Below are 18,690 nucleotides of genomic sequence, written 5' to 3'. Positions count from 1 at the left end.
TGTAGTTTTCTATTGACAATACTAACCCTGTAGTTTTCTATTGACAATACTAACCCTGTAGTTTTCTATTGACAATACTAACCCTGTAGTTTCTATTGACAATACTAACCCTGTAGTTTTCTATTGACAATACTAACCCTGTAGTTTTCTATTGACAATACTAACCCTGTAGTTTCTATTGACAATACTAACCCTGTTGTTTTCTATTGACAATACTAACCCTGCAGTTTTCAAGTAAGAGAGAGCTACACAAAAAAAGGACATGATCGATTGATTCTTCTTCCCACCAACTGAGACACAGCCCATGCATATCCATACATTCTCAAGTCTTCCTGGATCTGTTTGAGGCATGGGGCAGCAGTCATTTGGCGTATCATACTCCCACCAAGAACAGACAGCAATTATACTAAGTGGACTGGCGCCTTCTCCTGGGAATCAGTAATAAAACATTGGTTCTGGAGACTGAGGCACTGGATGGTCCCACATCAGTCATCCAATCACAGTTTGTCTGGATCTCTCAGCTGTGTCTGAGTGAGGGGGAAGGGCATGGTCTGAGTGTCCTGTCCTGCAGTGTTGGTGTCCTCTACAGTCTAGACCAATTGCAGCTAGTCTTGTGAAAGCCCCTGTGTGGTTGTACTGGGCGTAATTGAAGGTGGACAGTCTTTGTCACAAAGTTGGCTAAGTGTAGTACTAGCTCCCAGATATAAAAGAGTAGAAATCCAAGAGGCTGCAGTCCTTCCCTCCCCTCATTCTTCCTCCACTGCTCTCGCCATCTCCCTTTCTCTCATTTTCTTCTTTCATGTGCGCGCATGCACACACACACACGCACACACACACACACACACACACACACACACACACACACACACACACACACACACACACACACACACACACACACACACACACACACACACACACACACACACACACACACAGTACCTGACAGATGAAACCAGTGGATGTGCACTGGCGGACCCACAGACTGAACTTCCTCTTCTTCCTCTTCCTCAGCTCTCTCTCCGTACAGGTGGTGATGAACACCGGGTCCTCGTCAATCAGGGGCTCATGGAGCACCTTTGGGACAGAGGGAAAGCATCAGTATTACATCATGGAACACCTTTGGGACAGCATCACCTCACCAACATGTCAATCTTTCCCCCAGCAGTTTGTACAGTTCATATTCAAAGGCATCCTCAAGTTTATTAGTCATACAGTATGTCCAGGATACACATGGTATACATCGTCCAACCAAATGCTTACTTGCAGGTTCATTCTGGACAATGCAACAACAAACAAATAAAATGTCTCCTTCAGCCAAGAGCAGGTGTAATACCAGGGATGTCTCCTTCAGCCAAGAGCAGGTATATAACCAGGGATGTCTCCTTCAGCCAAGAGCAGGTGTATAGCCAGGGATGTCTCCTTCAGCCAAGAGCAGGTGTAATACCAGGGATGTCTCCTTCAGCCAAGAGCAGGTGTATAACCAGGGATGTCTCCTTCAGCCAAGAGCAGGTGTATAGCCAGGGATGTCTCCTTCAGCCAAGAGCAGGTGTATAACCAGGGATGTCTCCTTCAGCCAAGAGCAGGTGTATAACCAGGGATGTCTCCTTCAGCCAAGAGCAGGTGTATAGCCAGGGATGTCTCCTTCAGCCAAGAGCAGGTGTATAACCAGGGAGGTCTCCTTCAGCCAAGAGCAGGTATATAGCCAGGGAGGTCTCCTTCAGCCAAGAGCAGGTATATAACCAGGGATGTCTCCTTCAGCCAAGAGCAGGTGTATAACCAGGGATGTCTCCTTCAGCCAAGAGCAGGTATATAACCAGGGATGTCTCCTTCAGCCAAGAGCAGGTGTATAGCCAGGGATGTCTCCTTCAGCCAAGAGCAGGTATATAACCAGGGATGTCTCCTTCAGCCAAGAGCAGGTGTATAGCCAGGGATGTCTCCTTCAGCCAAGAGCAGGTGTATAACCAGGGATGTCTCCTTCAGCCAAGAGCAGGTATATAACCAGGGATGTCTCCTTCAGCCAAGAGCAGGTGTATAGCCAGGGATGTCTCCTTCAGCCAAGAGCAGGTATATAACCAGGGATGTCTCCTTCAGCCAAGAGCAGGTGTATAGCCAGGGATGTCTCCTTCAGCCAAGAGCAGGTGTATAACCAGGGATGTCTCCTTCAGCCAAGAGCAGGTATATAACCAGGGATGACTCCTTCAGCCAAGAGCAGGTATATAACCAGGGATGTCTCCTTCAGCCAAGAGCAGGTGTATAACCAGGGATGTCTCCTTCAGCCAAGAGCAGGTATATAACCAGGGATGTCTCCTTCAGCCAAGAGCAGGTGTAATACCAGGGATGTCTCCTTCAGCCAAGAGCAGGTGTATAACCAGGGATGTCTCCTTCAGCCAAGAGCAGGTGTATAACCAGGGATGTCTCCTTCAGCCAAGAGCAGGTGTAATACCAGGGATGTCTCCTTCAGCCAAGAGCAGGGGTATAGCCAGGGATGTCTCCTTCAGCCAAGAGCAGGTATATAGCCAGGGATGTCTCCTTCAGCCAAGAGCAGGTGTATAACCAGGGATGTCTCCTTCAGTCAAGAGCAGGTGTATAGCCAGGGATGTCTCCTTCAGCCAAGAGCAGGTATATAGCCAGGGATGTCTCCTTCAGCCAAGAGCAGGTGTATAACCAGGGATGTCTCCTTCAGCCAAGAGCAGGTGTATAACCAGGGATGTCTCCTTCAGCCAAGAACAGGTGTATAACCAGGGATGTGGGGGTACTGAACCATTAAATGCCTGAGGGTGGCAGCATGGTAGCTGTTGCTGACTGATTGTACTGTATATGTGTGGACTACAGACTAAACCTAGGGAGCATCTTAACATCCTACTGTTAATGAAACAGTGTGTCTAACCCCTCTATCTGTCTGGCATTCTAGTCTGCAGAATGTCAAGTTGGCTGGACGGCCCCAGCATGCGTTGCCACAGTGATTTTGCACCTGACCAAGGAGCCACAACGAGGCACAGGTGGTGTTTGTTTTGCCCAGAACAGAACAGGCAAGCCATATTGAGTACTGTAGACATTCTGCCTGCTACCTCTCTGTTAACTCACACCTCCTACCACTGGGGAGCCAAACAGACACACGGCAGGCCGCCTGACTGAGAGGAAGTACCTAAAAATGTATTCTAGGTCTGAACGGATCAGGGAGCAGGTATTTCAGACATATAGAGAAGACATGATGTGACCGGTTGTTTTTATGTCTTCATGATGAGGTTGTTTTTAGCCCAATATGTTGATTTGTTTTGATGATGCACTGTCCCGTTGGTGACAGAAACACCTGGATCCTTTACATGGAGTCAAATAGGTCAATAAGACACAGAGACACGGTGACAGTTGACCAGAGGAATCTGTTAGAAGCACTGTGTTTGAGACATGAATTATTCAGTTGGAAACAAACAGCAGCTGTTGATAGTTATCCACAGGTCTCCCTCATTAAACACATCTTGAGCAGCAAAAGGATTTTCTCAATGATTCAGTTATTCCTACATGGGTGAAATCAGTCACAAATGTGTGTATTGTCTGACTTTTCACTGCTGCCTGAAATATGACAGTGTGGCTATAGACCTGTCCTTTAGACCCTGTGTTCTGCTGATCTGTTAATGCTCGGTTAGTCTTTGGCCTGTGGAGGATGGATGTGTATCAAACCCATTTCTCAACCCCAATGACTTCATCTCAGTGGAGGCCATGACAAAGATGAATTCCATCTGTCTGCCAGCTGCTGCATTAGCTAAGATAGGTGGCATTCTGAGAACCATGATCTACCGGAGAGAGAGACACAGCGTCTGAGAAGACAGAGATGGAACCAAAAGGTACAGCTTCTATTTGCCAGACGTGCTATATCTCTAAACAGAGGTGTTTGTGTTGTGTACGTTAATGAGAGAGAGTAGCATTGGACAGCTAGCCAAGCAGAATTGTTAGTGTCACAAAGCTCAGCAATTTGAATGTACTTTCCAAAGAACCCCTGCTATGCCAGAGATGCACTGGAAGGCTTTGACATGCACCTTTCCTTTCGTCTTAAAGTAGAAACTTCACTTAATGAGCTGTCTAAAAGGGGGAAGAAAAAACATTTCTGTAAAGGCTTCTGTTATTCTCATTATAAAAGGCAGAGGCTGAAGGAGGTAGGCTTCACAGACAGAAAAAAAACAGTACATGGAACATTCTGGTAGACACTTTTTCTTGGCCACAGCCAGGGAAAAGGCATTCATTATTCAGACAGAACATCCATCCCCAGGCTGTGCTGATCAGAGCCCCAGACAGAGGCAGCCCAATCAGAGACAGGATATCACCAACCCCCCACTGTGGAGCTATGGAGGGCATATTTCACCTCATACCTCTACAGCTACTGGACTCAGTGATAGAAATGTCCCTGGAACTCAGCAGTAAGTGCAGATAATAAAGTGAATGTCTGGGTGAAAGTATTTGCATTGGGAAATGATGAGGATTTTGAACAATGCCTGCTGGTTTTTACATATATATATATATATATAGAGAGAGAGAGAGAGAGAGAGAGAGAGGGGGAGGGAGACAGAGAGAGGGGAGGGAGACAGAGAGAGAGGGGGGAGAGAGAGAGAACAAGGAAACCAGATGTGCTATGCTGTGTCCAGACACCAGCCTTGGGGGCCCTGACTTCTGGGCCAGAGGATGTGGTGTGAAGCTGGATTCCCTTTCCCTCAGCTCTGACTGAGTGGGTCTGCCTCATTTCCATCTAGACTCCTAGGAGTGGAGTGGAGGGGAGCGGAGGGGATCAGAGTGGAGTGGAGAGGAGGAGAGTGGAGTGGAGGGGAGCAGAACAGAGGGGATTGAAGTTGAGGGGAGGGGAGTGGAGTGGAGGAGAAGGAAGGTGCCCACTCAACACTCCTTTCCTCCCCTGTCAGCTCTGGGAGGCAGCAGCGCGCCGATTTGATCCGCCATGTCTGACAGGGAATTTACATGCAATGCGGAACGCCTGATGGTCACCAGGGAACACGCTGAGGCAAACTGTCAGCCTCCTGTACACTATGTATATAGTTCAGAGTACACTACACCTTGACTGACACATTGGGCACATCCCAGAGTTATTCAATTTAGAACATTTGAACAGGCATTTCAAATAAGACAATGCAGCCTTATTATTGCCTTACTAAAATGTTATATTGGTTGTTGTATTGGTTTTTATATTGGTTGTTATATTGGCTGATATTTTGATTGTTATATTGGCAGTTATATTGTTATATTGGTTCTTATTTTGGTTGTTACAGTGCCTTCGGGAAGTATTCAGACCCCTTTACATTTTCCATATTTTGTTACATTACAGCCTTATTCTAAAATGGGTAAAAAAAAATCCCCCCCAAAATCACAGCAATCTACACAGAATACCCAAAAATGACAGCGCAAAAACAGTTTTCAAATTTTTGCAAATGCATAAAAAATAAATAACAGAAATACCTTATTTACATAAGTATTCAGACCCTTTGCTATGAGACTCGAAATTGAGCTTGGATGCATCCTGTTTCCATTGATCATCCTTGTGATGTTTCTACCACTTGATTAGAGTCCACCAGTGGTAAATTCAATTGATTGGACACGATTTGGTAAGGCACACACCTGTCAATATAAGGTCCCACAGGTGACAGTGCATTTCTGAGCAAAAATCAAGCCATGAGGTGGAAGGAATTGTGTCGAGGTCACAGATCTGGGGAAGGGTACGTAAAAATGTCTGCAGCATTGAAGGTCCCCAAGAACACAGTGGCCTCCATCATTCTTAAATGGAAGAAGTTTAGAACCACCAAGACTCTTCCTAGTGCTGGCCGCCCAGCCAAAATGAGCAATCGGGGGAGAAGGGCCTTGGTCAGGGAGGTGATTGTCGCTCTGATAGAGCTCCAGAGTTCCTCTATGGAGATGGGAGAACCTTCCAGAAGGACAACCATCTCTGCAGCACTCCATTAATCAAGCCTTTATGGAAGAATGGCCGGACGGAAGCCACTCCTCAGTAAAAGGCACATGATAGTCCACTTGGAGTTTGCCAGAAGGCACCTATAGGAGTCAGACCATGAGAAACAAGATTCTCTGGTCTGATGAGACCAAGATTGAACTCTTTGGCCTGAATGCCAAGCATCACGTCTGGAGGAAACCTGGCACCATCCCTACGATGAAGCATGGTGTTGGCAGCATCATGCTGTGGGGATGTGTTTCAGCGGCAGGGACTGGGAGGCTAGTCAGGATTGAGGGAAAGATGATCGGAGCAAAGTACAGAGCGATCCTTGATGAAAACCTGCTCCAGAGCGCTCAGGACCTCAGAATGGGGCGAAGGTTCACTTTCCAACAGGACAACGACCCTAACCACACAGCCAAGACAACACAGGAGTGGCTTCGGGACAAGTCTCTGAATGTCCTTGAGTGGCCCAGCCAGAGCCTGGACTTGAAACTGATTGAACATCTCTGGAGAGACCTGAAAATAGCTGGGCAGCAACACTCCCCATCCAACCTGACAGAGCTTGAGAGGATCTGCAGAGAAGAATGGGAGAAAATCCCCAAATACAGGTGTGCCCAAGAAGACTTGAGGCTGTAATCAGCCAAAGCTGCTACAACAAAGTACTGAGTAAAGGGTCTGAATACTTCTGTAAATGTGATATTTCCATTTTTGTGGGGGGTGGGGTTTTGAAAAAAAATCAAAACATCTGTTTTTGCTTTGTCATTATGGGTATTGTGTGCAGATTCATGAGGAAAAAAACTATGTAATCCATTTTAGAATAAGTAACATAACAAAATGTGGAAAGAGTCAAGGGGTCTGAATACTTTCCGAATGCACAGTATATTGTTATATTGGTTGTGATATTGGTTGTGATACTGTTATATTAGTTGTTATATTGGTTATACAGTGAGGGAAAAAAGTATTTGATCCCCTGCTGATTTTGTACGTTTGCCCACTGACAAAGAAATGATCAATCTATAATTTTAATGGTAGGTTTATTTGAACAGCGAGAGACAGAATAACAACAAAAATCCAGAAAAACGCATGTCAAAAATGTTATAAATTGATTTGCATTTTAATGAGGGAAATAAGTATTTGACCCCCTCTCAATCAGAAAGATTTCTGGCTCCCAGGTGTCTTTTATACACGTAACGAGCTGAGATTAGGAGCACACTCTTAAAGGTAGTGCTCCTAATCTCACCTTGTTACCTGTATAAAAGACACCTGTCCACAGAAGCAATCAATCAATCAGATTCCAAACTCTCCACCATGGCCAAGACCAAAGAGCTCTCCAAGGATGTCAGGGACAAGATTGTAGACCTACACAAGGCTGGAATGGGCTACAAGACCATCGCCAAACAGCTCGGTGAGAAGGTGACAACAGTTGGTGCGATTATTCGCAAATGGAAGAAACACAAAAGAACTGTCAATCTCCCTCGGCCTGGGGCTCCATGCAAGATCTCACCTCGTGGAGTTGCAATGATCATGAGAACGGTGAGGAATCAGCCCAGAACTTGTCAAGGATCTTGTCAATGATCTCAAGGCAGCTGGGACCATAGTCACCAAGAAAACAATTGGTAACACACTACGCCGTGAAGGACTGAAATCCTGCAGCGCCCGCAAGGTCCCCCTGTTCAAGATAGCATATATACATGCCCGTCTGAAGTTTGCCAATGAACATCTGAATGATTCAGAGGACAACTGGGTGAAAGTGTTGTGGTCAGATGAGACCAAAATGGAGCTCTTTGGCATCAACTCAACTCGCCGTGTTTGGAGGAGGAGGAATGCTGCCTATGACCCCAAGAACACCATCCCCACCATCAAACATGGAGGTGGAAACATTATGCTTTGGGGGGGGTTTTCTGCTAAGGGGACAGGACAACTTCACCGCATCAAAGGGACGATGGACGGGGCCATGTACCGTCAAATCTTGGTGAGAACCTCCTTCCCTCAGCCAGGGCATTGAAAATGGGTCGTGGATGGGTATTCCAGCATGACAATGACCCAAAACACACGGCCAAGGCAACAAAGGAGTGTCTCAAGAAGAAGCACATTAAGGTCCTGGAGTGGCCTAGCCAGTCTCCAGACCTTAATCCCATAGAAAATCTGTGGAGGGAGCTGAAGGTTCGAGTTGCCAAACATCAGCCTCGAAACCTTAATGACTTGGAGAAGATCTGCAAAGAGGAGTGGGACAAAATCCCTCCTGAGATGTGTGCAAACCTGGTGGCCAACTACAAGAAACGTTTGACCTCTGTGATTGCCAACAAGGGTTTTGCCACCAATTACTAAGTCATGTTTTGCAGAAGGGTCAAATACTTATTTCCCTCATTAAAATGCAAATAATTTTCTAACATTTTTGACATGCGTTTTTCTGGATTTTTTTGTTGTATTCTGTCTCTCACTGTTCAATTAAACCTACCATTAAAATTATAGACTGATCATTTCTTTGTCAGTGGGCAAACGTACAAAATCAGCAGGGGATCAAATACTTTTTTCCCTCACTGTATGAGTTGTATTAGTTATATTAGTTGTTATATTGGTTATATTAGTTGTATTAGTTATATTACTTGTTATATTGTTATATTGGTTGTTAAATTGGTTGTAATATTGTTGTATTGGTTATATTAGTTGTTGTACTGGTTGTAATATTGTTGTATTGGTTATATTAGTTGTTGTATTGGTTGTAATATTGTTGTATTGGTCATATTAGTTGTTGTATTGGTTGTAATATTGTTAAATTGATTATATTAGTTGTTGTATTGGTTGTAATATTGCTAAATTGGTTGTTGCATTGGCTGTTATTGTCACGTCCTGACCAGTAAAGGGCCAATTTGTTATTGTAGTTTGGTCAGGACGTGGCAGAGGGTATTTGTTGTACATGTTTTTGGTTATATGTTTATATAGAGGGTTATTTTGTGTAGAGTGTTTCTGGGTTTAGTGGTGTATCTATGTAGAAAGGGTATTTGATTTAATTGGTTTGGGGTTTATTAGATATGTATTTATGTAAGATGGGGTGTTTGATTTAGGTGTTCAGGGTTGTTGGGTATGTTCTTGTATTGTATTTCTAGGGGCTGGTCTAGTGTTGTATTTCTGTGTTGGCCTGGTGTGGCTCTCAATCAGGAACAGCTGTACATCGTTGTTGCTGATTGAGAGTCATACTTAGGTCGCCTGTTTTCACCTGTTAGTTTGTGGGAGATTGCGCTTGTTTAGCTGTGTGCCTGACAAGACTGTCCAGTTTGTTTGTGTTTTATATACGTTAATTGTGTTTTACTTCTTCACCAAATAAAAAGAAGATGAGTATATATTTTCCCGCTGCGTCTTGGTCTCTACCCTACGACACCCGTGACAGTTATATTGGTTGTAATATTGGTAGTTATATTGGTTGTTATGTTGGTTGTGACGTTGTTATATTGGTTGTTATACCGGTTGTAATATTTTTTATTTTGGTTGTTATATTGGTTGTTATATTAGTTGTGATATTGGTTGTAGTCTTGTTGTATTGCTTGTAGTATTGTTATATGTTGTAATATTGTTATATTGGTTGCTATAAGTTGTAATATTGTTATATTGGTTGCTATAAGTTGTAATATTGTTATATTGGTTGCTATAAGTTGTAATATTGTTATATTGGTTGCTATAAGTTGTAATATTGTTATATTGGTTGTTATAAGTTGTAATATTGTTATTGGTTGTTATAAGTTGTAATATTGTTATATTGGTTGTTATATGTTGTAATATTGTTATATTGGTTGTTATAAGTTGTAATATTGTTATATTGGTTGTTATAAGTTGTAATATTGTTATATTGGTTGTTATAAGTTGTAATATTGTTATATTGGTTGTTATATGTTGTAATATTGTTATATTGGTTGTTATATGTTGTAGTATTGTTATATTGGTTGTTATAAGTTGTAATATTGTTATATTGGTTGTTATAAGTTGTAGTATTGTTATATTGGTTGTTATATGTTGTAATATTGTTATATTGGTTGTTATATGTTGTAATATTGTTATATTGGTTGTTATAAGTTGTAATATTGTTATATTGGTTGTTATATGTTGTAATATTGTTATATTGGTTGTTATAAGTTGTAGTATTGTTATATTGGTTGTTATATGTTGTAATATTGTTATATTGGTTGCTATAAGTTGTAATATTGTTATATTAGTTGTAGTATTGTGATATTGGTCGTTATCTTGTTGTATTGGTTGTAGTCTTGTTGTATTGCTTGTAGTATTGTTATATGTTGTAATATTGTTATATTGGTTGCTATAAGTTGTAATATTGTTATATTGGTTGTTATAAGTTGTAATATTGTTATATTGGTTGTTATAAGTTGTAGTATTGTTATATTGGTTGTTATAAGTTGTAATATTGTTATATTGGTTGTTATAAGTTGTAATATTGTTATATTGGTTGTTATAAGTTGTAATATTGTTATATTGGTTGTTATAAGTTGTAGTATTGTTATATTGGTTGTTATAAGTTGTAATATTGTTATATTGCTTGTTATAGTGTTATATTTGTTGTAATATTGTTATATTGCTTGTTGTATTGGTAGTTATATGTTATATTGGTTGTTGTATTGGTTGTTACATTGATTGTTATATTGGTTGTAATAGTGTTATATTGGTTGTTGTATTGGTTGTTACATTGATTGTTATATTGGTTGTAATAGTGTAATATTGGTTGTAATAGTGTTATATTGGTTGTAATAGTGTTATATTGGTTGCAATAGTGTTATATTGGTTGCAATAGTGTTATATTGGTTGTTGTATTGGTTGTTACATTGATTGTTATATTGGTTGTAATAGTGTTATATTGGTTGTTGTATTGGTTGTTACATTGATTGTTATATTGGTTGTAATAGTGTAATATTGGTTGTAATAGTGTTATATTGGTTGCTGTATTGGTTCTTATATGTTATATTGGTTGTTGTATTGGTTGTTACATTGATTGTTATATTGGTTGTAATAGTGTTATATTGGTTGTAATAGTGTTATATTGGTTGTTGTATTGGTTGTTATATTGGTTGTTATATTGGTTGTAATAGTGTTATATTGGTTGTAATAGTGTTATATTGGTTGCTGTATTGGTTGTTATATTGGTTGTTATATTGGTTGTAATAGTGTTATATTGGTTGTTGTATTGGTTGTTACATTGATTGTTATATTGGTTGTAATAGTGTTATATTGGTTGTAATAGTGTTATATTGGTTGTTGTATTGGTTGTTACATTGATTGTTATATTGGTTGTAATAGTGTTATATTGGTTGTAATAGTGTTATATTGGTTGCTGTATTGGTTGTTATATTGGTTGTTATATTGGTTGTAATAGTGTTATATTGGTTGTAATAGTGTTATATTGGTTGCTGTATTGGTTGTTATATGTTATATTGGTTTTGTATTGGTTGTTACATTGATTGTTATATTGGTTGTAATAGTGTTATATTGGTTGTAATAGTGTTATATTGGTTGTTGTATTGGTTGTTACATTGATTGTTATATTGGTTGTAATAGTGTTATATTGGTTGTAATAGTGTTATATTGGTTGTAATAGTGTTATATTGGTTGTAATAGTGTTATATTGGTTGCTGTATTAGTTGTTATATTGGTTGTAATATTGGTTGTAATAGTGTTATATTGGTTGTAATAGTGTTATATTGGTTGCTGTATTGGTAGTTATGTTATATTGGTTGTTGTATTGGTTGTTACATTGATTGTTATATTGGTTGTAATATTGTTATATTGGTTGTAATAGTGTTATATTGGTTGCTGTATTGGTTGTTATATTGGTTGTAATATTGGTTGTAATAGTGTAATATTGGTTGTAATAGTGTTATATTGGTTGCTGTATTGGTAGTTATATTGGTTGTAATATTGGTTGTAATAGTGTTATATTGGTTGTAATAGTGTTATATTGGTTGCTGTATTGGTAGTTATGTTATATTGGTTGTTGTATTGGTTGTTACATTGATTGTTATATTGGTTGTAATATTGTTATATTGGTTGTAATAGTGTTATATTGGTTGCTGTATTGGTTGTTATATTGGTTGTAATATTGGTTGTAATAGTGTTATATTGGTTGCTGTATTGGTTGTTATATTGGTTGTAATATTGTTATATTGGTTGTAACAGTGTTATATTGGTTGATGTATTGGTAGTTATTGGTTGTTATATTGTTATATTGATTGCTGTATTGGTTGTAATATTGTTGTTATATTGGTAGTTATATTGTTGGTTATATTGGTTGTTAAATTGGTTGTAATATTGGTAGTCCTGGCACTTAATCCTAGTATGAATTTCCTGTTTTAGGTCAGTTAAGATCACCACTTTATTTTAAGAATGTGAAATGTCAGAATAATAGTAGAGAGAATGATTTATTTCAGCTTTTATTTCTTTCATCACATTCCCAGTGGGTCAGAAGTTTACATACACTCAATTAGTATTTGGTAGCATTGCCTTTAAATTTCTTAACTTGGGTCAAGCTTCCCACAATAAGTTGGGTGAATTTTGTCCCATTCCTCCTGACAGAGCTGGTGTAACTGAGTCAGGTGTGTAGGCCTCCTTGCTCGCACACACTTTTTCAGTTCTGCCAACACATTTTCTATAGGATTGAGGTTAGGGCTTTGTGATGGCAGATCCAATACCTTGACTTTGTTGTCCTTAAGCCATTTTGACACAACTTTGGAAGTATGCTTGGGGTCATTGTCCATTTGGAAGACCCATTTGCGACCAAGCTTTAACTTCCTGACTGATGTCTTGAGATGTTGCTTCAATATATCCATATAATTCTCTGTCCTCACGATGCCATCTATTTTGTGAAGTGCACCAGTCCCTCCTGCAGCAAAGCACCCCCACAACATGATGCTGCCGCACCCGTACTTCACGGTTGGGATGGTGTTCTTCGGCTTGCAAGCCTCCCCCTTTTTCCTTCAAACATAATGATGGTCATTATGGCCAAACAGTTCTATTTTTGTTTCATCAGACCAGAGGACATTTCTCCAAAAAGTATGATCTTTGTCCCCATGTGCAGTTGCAAACCGCAGTCTGGATTTTTTTATGGCGGTTTTGGAGCAGTGGCTTCTTCCTTGCTGAGCGGCCTTTCAGGTTATGTCGATCTAACCCTAACCCTAACCCTTGACTTGTTTTACTGTGGATATAGATACTTTTGTACCTGTTTCCTCCAGCAGCTTCACAAGGTCCTTTGCTGTTGTTCTGGGATTGATTTGCACTTTTCGCACCAAAGTACGTTCATCTCTAGGAGACAGAACGCATCTCCTTCCTGAGTGGTATGACGGCTGCGTGGTCCCATGGTGTTTATACTTGCGTACTATTGATTCTACAGATGAACGTGGTACCTTCAGGCATTTGCAAATTGCTCCCAAGGATGAACCAGACTTGTGGAGGTCTAAAAGAAAATTCTGAGGTCTTGGCTGATTTCTTTTGATTTTCCCATGATGCCAAGCAAAGAGGCACTGAGTTTGAAGGTAGGTCTTGAAATACATCCACAGGTACACCTCCAATTGACTCAAATGATGTCAATTAGCCTATCAGAAGCTTCTAAAGCATTTTATGGAATTTTCCAAGCTGTTTAAAGGCACAGTCAATTTAGTGTATTTAAACCTCTGACCCACTGGAATTGTGATACAGTGAATTATAAGTGAAATAATCTGTCTGTAAACAATTGTTGGAAAAATGACTTGTGTCATGCACAAAGTAGATGTCCTAACCGACTTGCCAAAACTATAGTTTTGTTAACAAGACATTTTTGGAGTGGTTGAAAATCGAGTTTTAATGAGTGAATTTTAATGAGTCCAACCAAGTGTATGTACATTTCCGACTTCAACTGTATATTGGTCGTTATATTGCTATATTTGTGATACTGGATGTGATAGTGCTTGTTATATTGGTTGTTTTATTGGTCGTAATATTGGTATATTTGTTGTGATACTGGTTGTTATATTGGGTGTTATATTGGTTGGCTATTTTACAAAGTTGGGTATGTCTGCATCAAAGTAGTAACTTAAAACTGAAATAGAACAGAGGACAGGTGGAGAAATCCCTAACATGGCTACGTCAGACATTCATTGATGTGCAAATACCCTGTGTAGTAACTAGTAGGCTTAGAGACACTGTCACGTCCTGACCAGTAAAAGGGGTTGTTTGTTATTGTAGTTTGGTCAGGGCGTGGCAGGGGGTGTTTGTTTAGTGTGTTTCGGGGTTTTTGGTTGATTTTCTATTTCTATGTGGGTTTTCTAGTTTTTCTATGTCTATGTTAGTTTTGTCAATGACCTCTAATCAGAGGCAGCTGTTTGTTGTTATCTCTGATTGGGGGCCATTTTTAGTTGTGTGTGTTTTCACTTGTGTTTGTGGGTGGTTGTTACCTTGTATAGTCTGAGCACCTTACGGGACTGTTTTTCGTCGTTTGTTTTGTATAAGTATTTTTTCCTTTCTAATAAAAAGAAGATGAGCAATATAACCGCTGCATATTGGTCCGACGATTTCTCCTCTTCAGACGACGAAGTTTATGACAGACACATTCTAAATCAGTTAGAAATACTCTTTGGGCTCAGAAACTGCAGTCTGAAGTCACTATGGATCACTAATCTGACCCGCTCTTTGATACCAAAATACAGCATAACCTTCTAACGTGGAACACAGAGGCAGTCATACGTAATTATTTCTGTGAAGGCAACAACATTTCGACTTCGCATCCTCCCAGCCCACTTCTTCCTAGCACGGAAAGAGAAGACAGGTTGTCCTCCTTTCAGAAAAGTTCACATTGCCAAGATTCTGAAAGAGTTGGTGGAATCCCCATGGGGGGTTGCAAATTGGCTCATGTCAATCAATTCCAATTGCAGCAAGGATATTCAGTGTGCATTGGCTTGTTTCTGAACTTAATCTTAACCAATCCCTCTTAATTAAACGACCCAAATACACGTTATTCAGCTGCTGCCAGATATTAGATTAACATTTGAATAGAGTTTAATTAGACAGAAAACAAGTTTACTCTTCACAGATAAATATTCAGCTCCCAAAGAAGTTAACTATGAGTCTGTTCTAAACTAGAACAAACATGGACTCAACGTACTATTGTTCCAGGAATGTTTGTCCAAATGACAACCTACCTATCTGACCACTGTGTTGTATTTTGAGTCTGTTCTAAAAGTACCCAGAGCCGAACACACCAAGCTGCCCGCTGGGCACAGATGTCAACACATTTGAATTGAAGGCAGTCGCTTCAGGAAGTGATTTTAATTATTATTTTTTTTTAAATATATGAAAAACTTGAAATAAAATTCAAGTTCACTCGAATTGACCCCAGCCCTGTCATCTGTACTAAACATGTCCAAAGCTGAACAGTACACACAGCAGCCTACTGCCATACCTGAGTCTGTGAGGGGCGGAAGGTGCTGCAGCCAAACGACTGCTGCAGTGAGTCCAGGAAGGGCTGGATCTTGTAGAGGCCATGGCTGCCGTGGCTGGAGCGGAAGGCCACGATGTGGAAGTACTTGAGGATCTTCTCGAAGCGCGCCTGGCTCATCTTGAGTGCGATGCTGCGGTTGCTAAAGAAGCCACTGCTCCAGATGCTGAGCACTGACTCACAGCGGTGAACGCTGGTGGAAGTCACGAAGCCCAAGAAGGCCTTCATCTCGGCCGCAGTCACGTTTCGCCAGCCCTCGTCGCTGCCGAAGCGCTCCTGGTACTTCTTGGCGTACATGTTGGTCTGCGTCACCATGTTCTGGATGGCGTTGTCGGGCACAAAGAGCTGGAAGAAGTCCATGCAAGTGGCTGTGGCTGGCATTCTCTGGGTAGGGCCTGGTGACAGGGAGAGAGACAGACAGATGACGGAGCTGCAGTCAAAGCATCACTCGCTCATTAAAACCTGCCTCTCAGATTGATGCTGTCAAATGAAAATAACAATCACACATTACTTGTAAATTGAGTCTTACTGTGTAAACGACTATGATTTCTAAAAAGGGAATTACAAGTATGGAGCTCTTTTGTGCACTGAGTTATTTTGTACAGTAAAAGAGCAGAACGTGTAGCATTTCTTTCCAGTCTTTATTTGGATTGTGCTGTCAACCCTAGGGCTGCAATCAACTTCTATTCAACATGACACTAACCATAATGTAATCCAAACAAGAATCAATCTTTTGGGGCTTGAGGGAAGGGTTCATTACTGTCATGTGCTACACTATAGTGGATAGAAAGTCTTGTCTTGTCTCGAACGTGTCAGATGAACATTCCCGCTTATGCAAGCCAACAACTATAACCGTTTGGAAAAGCCCACTCATCGACATACTGTAGTTTCCAATGCATGGTAATCCGCACCTCCAACAACGCATCTGTCAAACTACTCAAGTTTGCAGATGACACCACTCTGGTCGGTCTCATCACCGACGGCAATGAGTCCATGTACCGTGGAGAGGTCGACCGGCTATCCACTGGGCACAGACGTCAGTTAAATTTGGTTGATTCACTAACGTGAATTCAACGCGAAATCAACAAAAAATGTCACCTTGTCATTGGATTAGGTTAAAAGTTGGGTGAAAAAAAGACTACATTTTCTTACGTTGATTACTTTTTTTGTAATCCAATCAGTTTTCCACGTTGATTCATCATTTACATTTACATTTTAGTCATTTAGCAGACGCTCTTATCCAGAGCGACTTACAGTAGTGAATGCATACATTTCACACATTTTTATTTTGTACTGGCCCCCCGTGGGAATCATCAAATTGATTTGTATTTTTTTTATGACATGGAAACAACATTGATTCAACCAGTTTTTGCCCAGTGGGTAGTGGCCTGGTGCAGTCACAATAACCTAAAACACAGACAAAAGCGTGGCGATGGTAGTTGACTTCAGAAAACGCCACTCACCATCTCTCCCCCTCGAGATTGATGGCTCAAGTGTTAACACGGCTGAATCATTCAAATTCCTGGGGACCGTCATGTCCCACAGTCTCAAGTGGGAGGACAACTTCACATCACCAACCGGACAGCTTCTTCCCCCGGGCTGTGGCCCTCACCAACCGGCCATCTGGCCCATAGAGACTATGCACTCTATGCGACAGTTTATTAGGTATACCACCCTGTTCACGAAAATGGTTCACTCCTACAGACATTTGAGTCACATGGCGGTGGCTTGCTATATAATGCAGGCAGACGGGCATCGAGGCATTCAGTTACTGCTCAATTGAACGTTAGCTTGCATTCTAACAGGCGGACCACAAACAGGCAAATAACGGCACAGTACAACAGTGGTGTGCAGAACGGTATCTCGGAGTGCACAACTCGTCGATCCTTGCCATGGATGGTCTATTGCAGCAGACAACATCGCCAGATTCCACTCCTATTAGCTAAAAACAAGAAGTGGCTCCAGTGAGCATATGATCACCAACACTGGACAGTTGATGAGTCAAAAACATTTGGTCCGACACCTGGTCTGACGAATCCCGGTTCCTGTTACGTCATGCTGATTGCAGAGTCAGGATTTGGCGTAAGCAGCATGAGTCCATGGCCCCATCCTGCCTGGTGCCAACGGTAAGGCTGGTGGAGGTGGTGTAATGGTGTGGGGAATTTTTCCCAAGCAACGTTTCCATGCCCCGAAGAATTGACTGTTCTGGAGGCAAAGGGGGGGTCCGACCTGGTACTAGATGGATGTACCTAATAAACTGGCCACTGAGTGTATATTCTTACTGATACTGTAAATTTGTACATCCACTGTATATCAACCGTAAACCCAAGAATAGAGCCTTGATTAAAACTGCAGCACTGAGCTGTCACAGGTCATCATCACATCTGTTAATTAACTGTATAGGCTGTGGGTGTGAAGTATCTCTGGACTTACGCAGGCCCTGGGTTAGAGGAGGGTTTGGCTGGGGTAGGCCGTCACTGTAAACAACAACTTATTCCTAACTGACTTGCCTAGTTAAATAAAGGTTCATTATTGACACATCACAAAACCAGTGATGAAACTCATTGAACTGTTGCTCTCTAATCTTGTAAAGTCAGTAAGGGAGTAGAGGAGCACCTCAACCAAGGTGCAGCCAAAAATCACAAGAGAGCTCATCTAAGAGCTCTCAATTAAATGCTGATGAACCAAAATATGTAATAAAATGATCCGCTTTTAATTGTGAGAGAGAGTCACACCTATTTTTCTTGGCACACTTGTAAAGTATGCACATTCACTGGAGTGAGAAACCGTCTCTAAACAGAAGTACAAGTTCAGGCCCAGTAAACCAGTATTTATCTCATTCTCTGGAACAAATTGATATATCTGAAACAAACTCTATATCTGGAAGTTTGGATTGGCCAACTGCTAAAAGCCATTTGGCTAAAATGAAGAATCTCATGTCCTCTCTACGTCCAGCCTAGAGATAAGGAAAATGTTGGGTCTCAAAAGGACAAAAATCAACTAGTTTGGTATTTTACTACTTTTGCACTGAGTGTACATGTCAGGTTGACAGAGCTAAACGTTGTTACTTTTGGACCCTTAGTTTCTCAAACCCAGACTGTGAGAGAGATACATCTAATTAGGCTAGAGGCCAAAGGGTGGGTCACTCTACAGACCTAGACACGGTTTCAAAAACCACTTCTTTAATCCAGTAGACTTTCAAATCTGGCAGCAAAGTGCAAAATACAGGATGACTGCCTTAGAGGCAGGGATTTCCAAAGACAGATGCCATAAAATC

General features: G+C 41.1%; 1 protein-coding gene across 1 annotated transcript in view; it reads right to left on the bottom strand.

Moving 5' to 3' along the window:
• The window catches only part of LOC115152850 (piggyBac transposable element-derived protein 5), a 31,649-nt gene that overhangs the window by 9,563 nt on the left and 3,396 nt on the right, over window positions 1-18,690 (bottom strand). The window contains exons 2-3 of the mRNA XM_029697734.1: window positions 15,378-15,808; window positions 943-1,077 (exon numbers count right to left, since the gene is read on the bottom strand). Coding sequence (XP_029553594.1) covers window positions 943-1,077; window positions 15,378-15,808 — 566 coding nt within the window. The remainder of the gene's footprint in view (window positions 1-942; window positions 1,078-15,377; window positions 15,809-18,690) is intronic.

This window comes from Salmo trutta, chromosome 18, assembly GCF_901001165.1.
Source record: "Salmo trutta chromosome 18, fSalTru1.1, whole genome shotgun sequence".
Taxonomy (NCBI): Eukaryota; Metazoa; Chordata; class Actinopteri; order Salmoniformes; family Salmonidae; genus Salmo; species Salmo trutta.
This window is presented reverse-complemented; position numbering and strand designations above follow the sequence as displayed.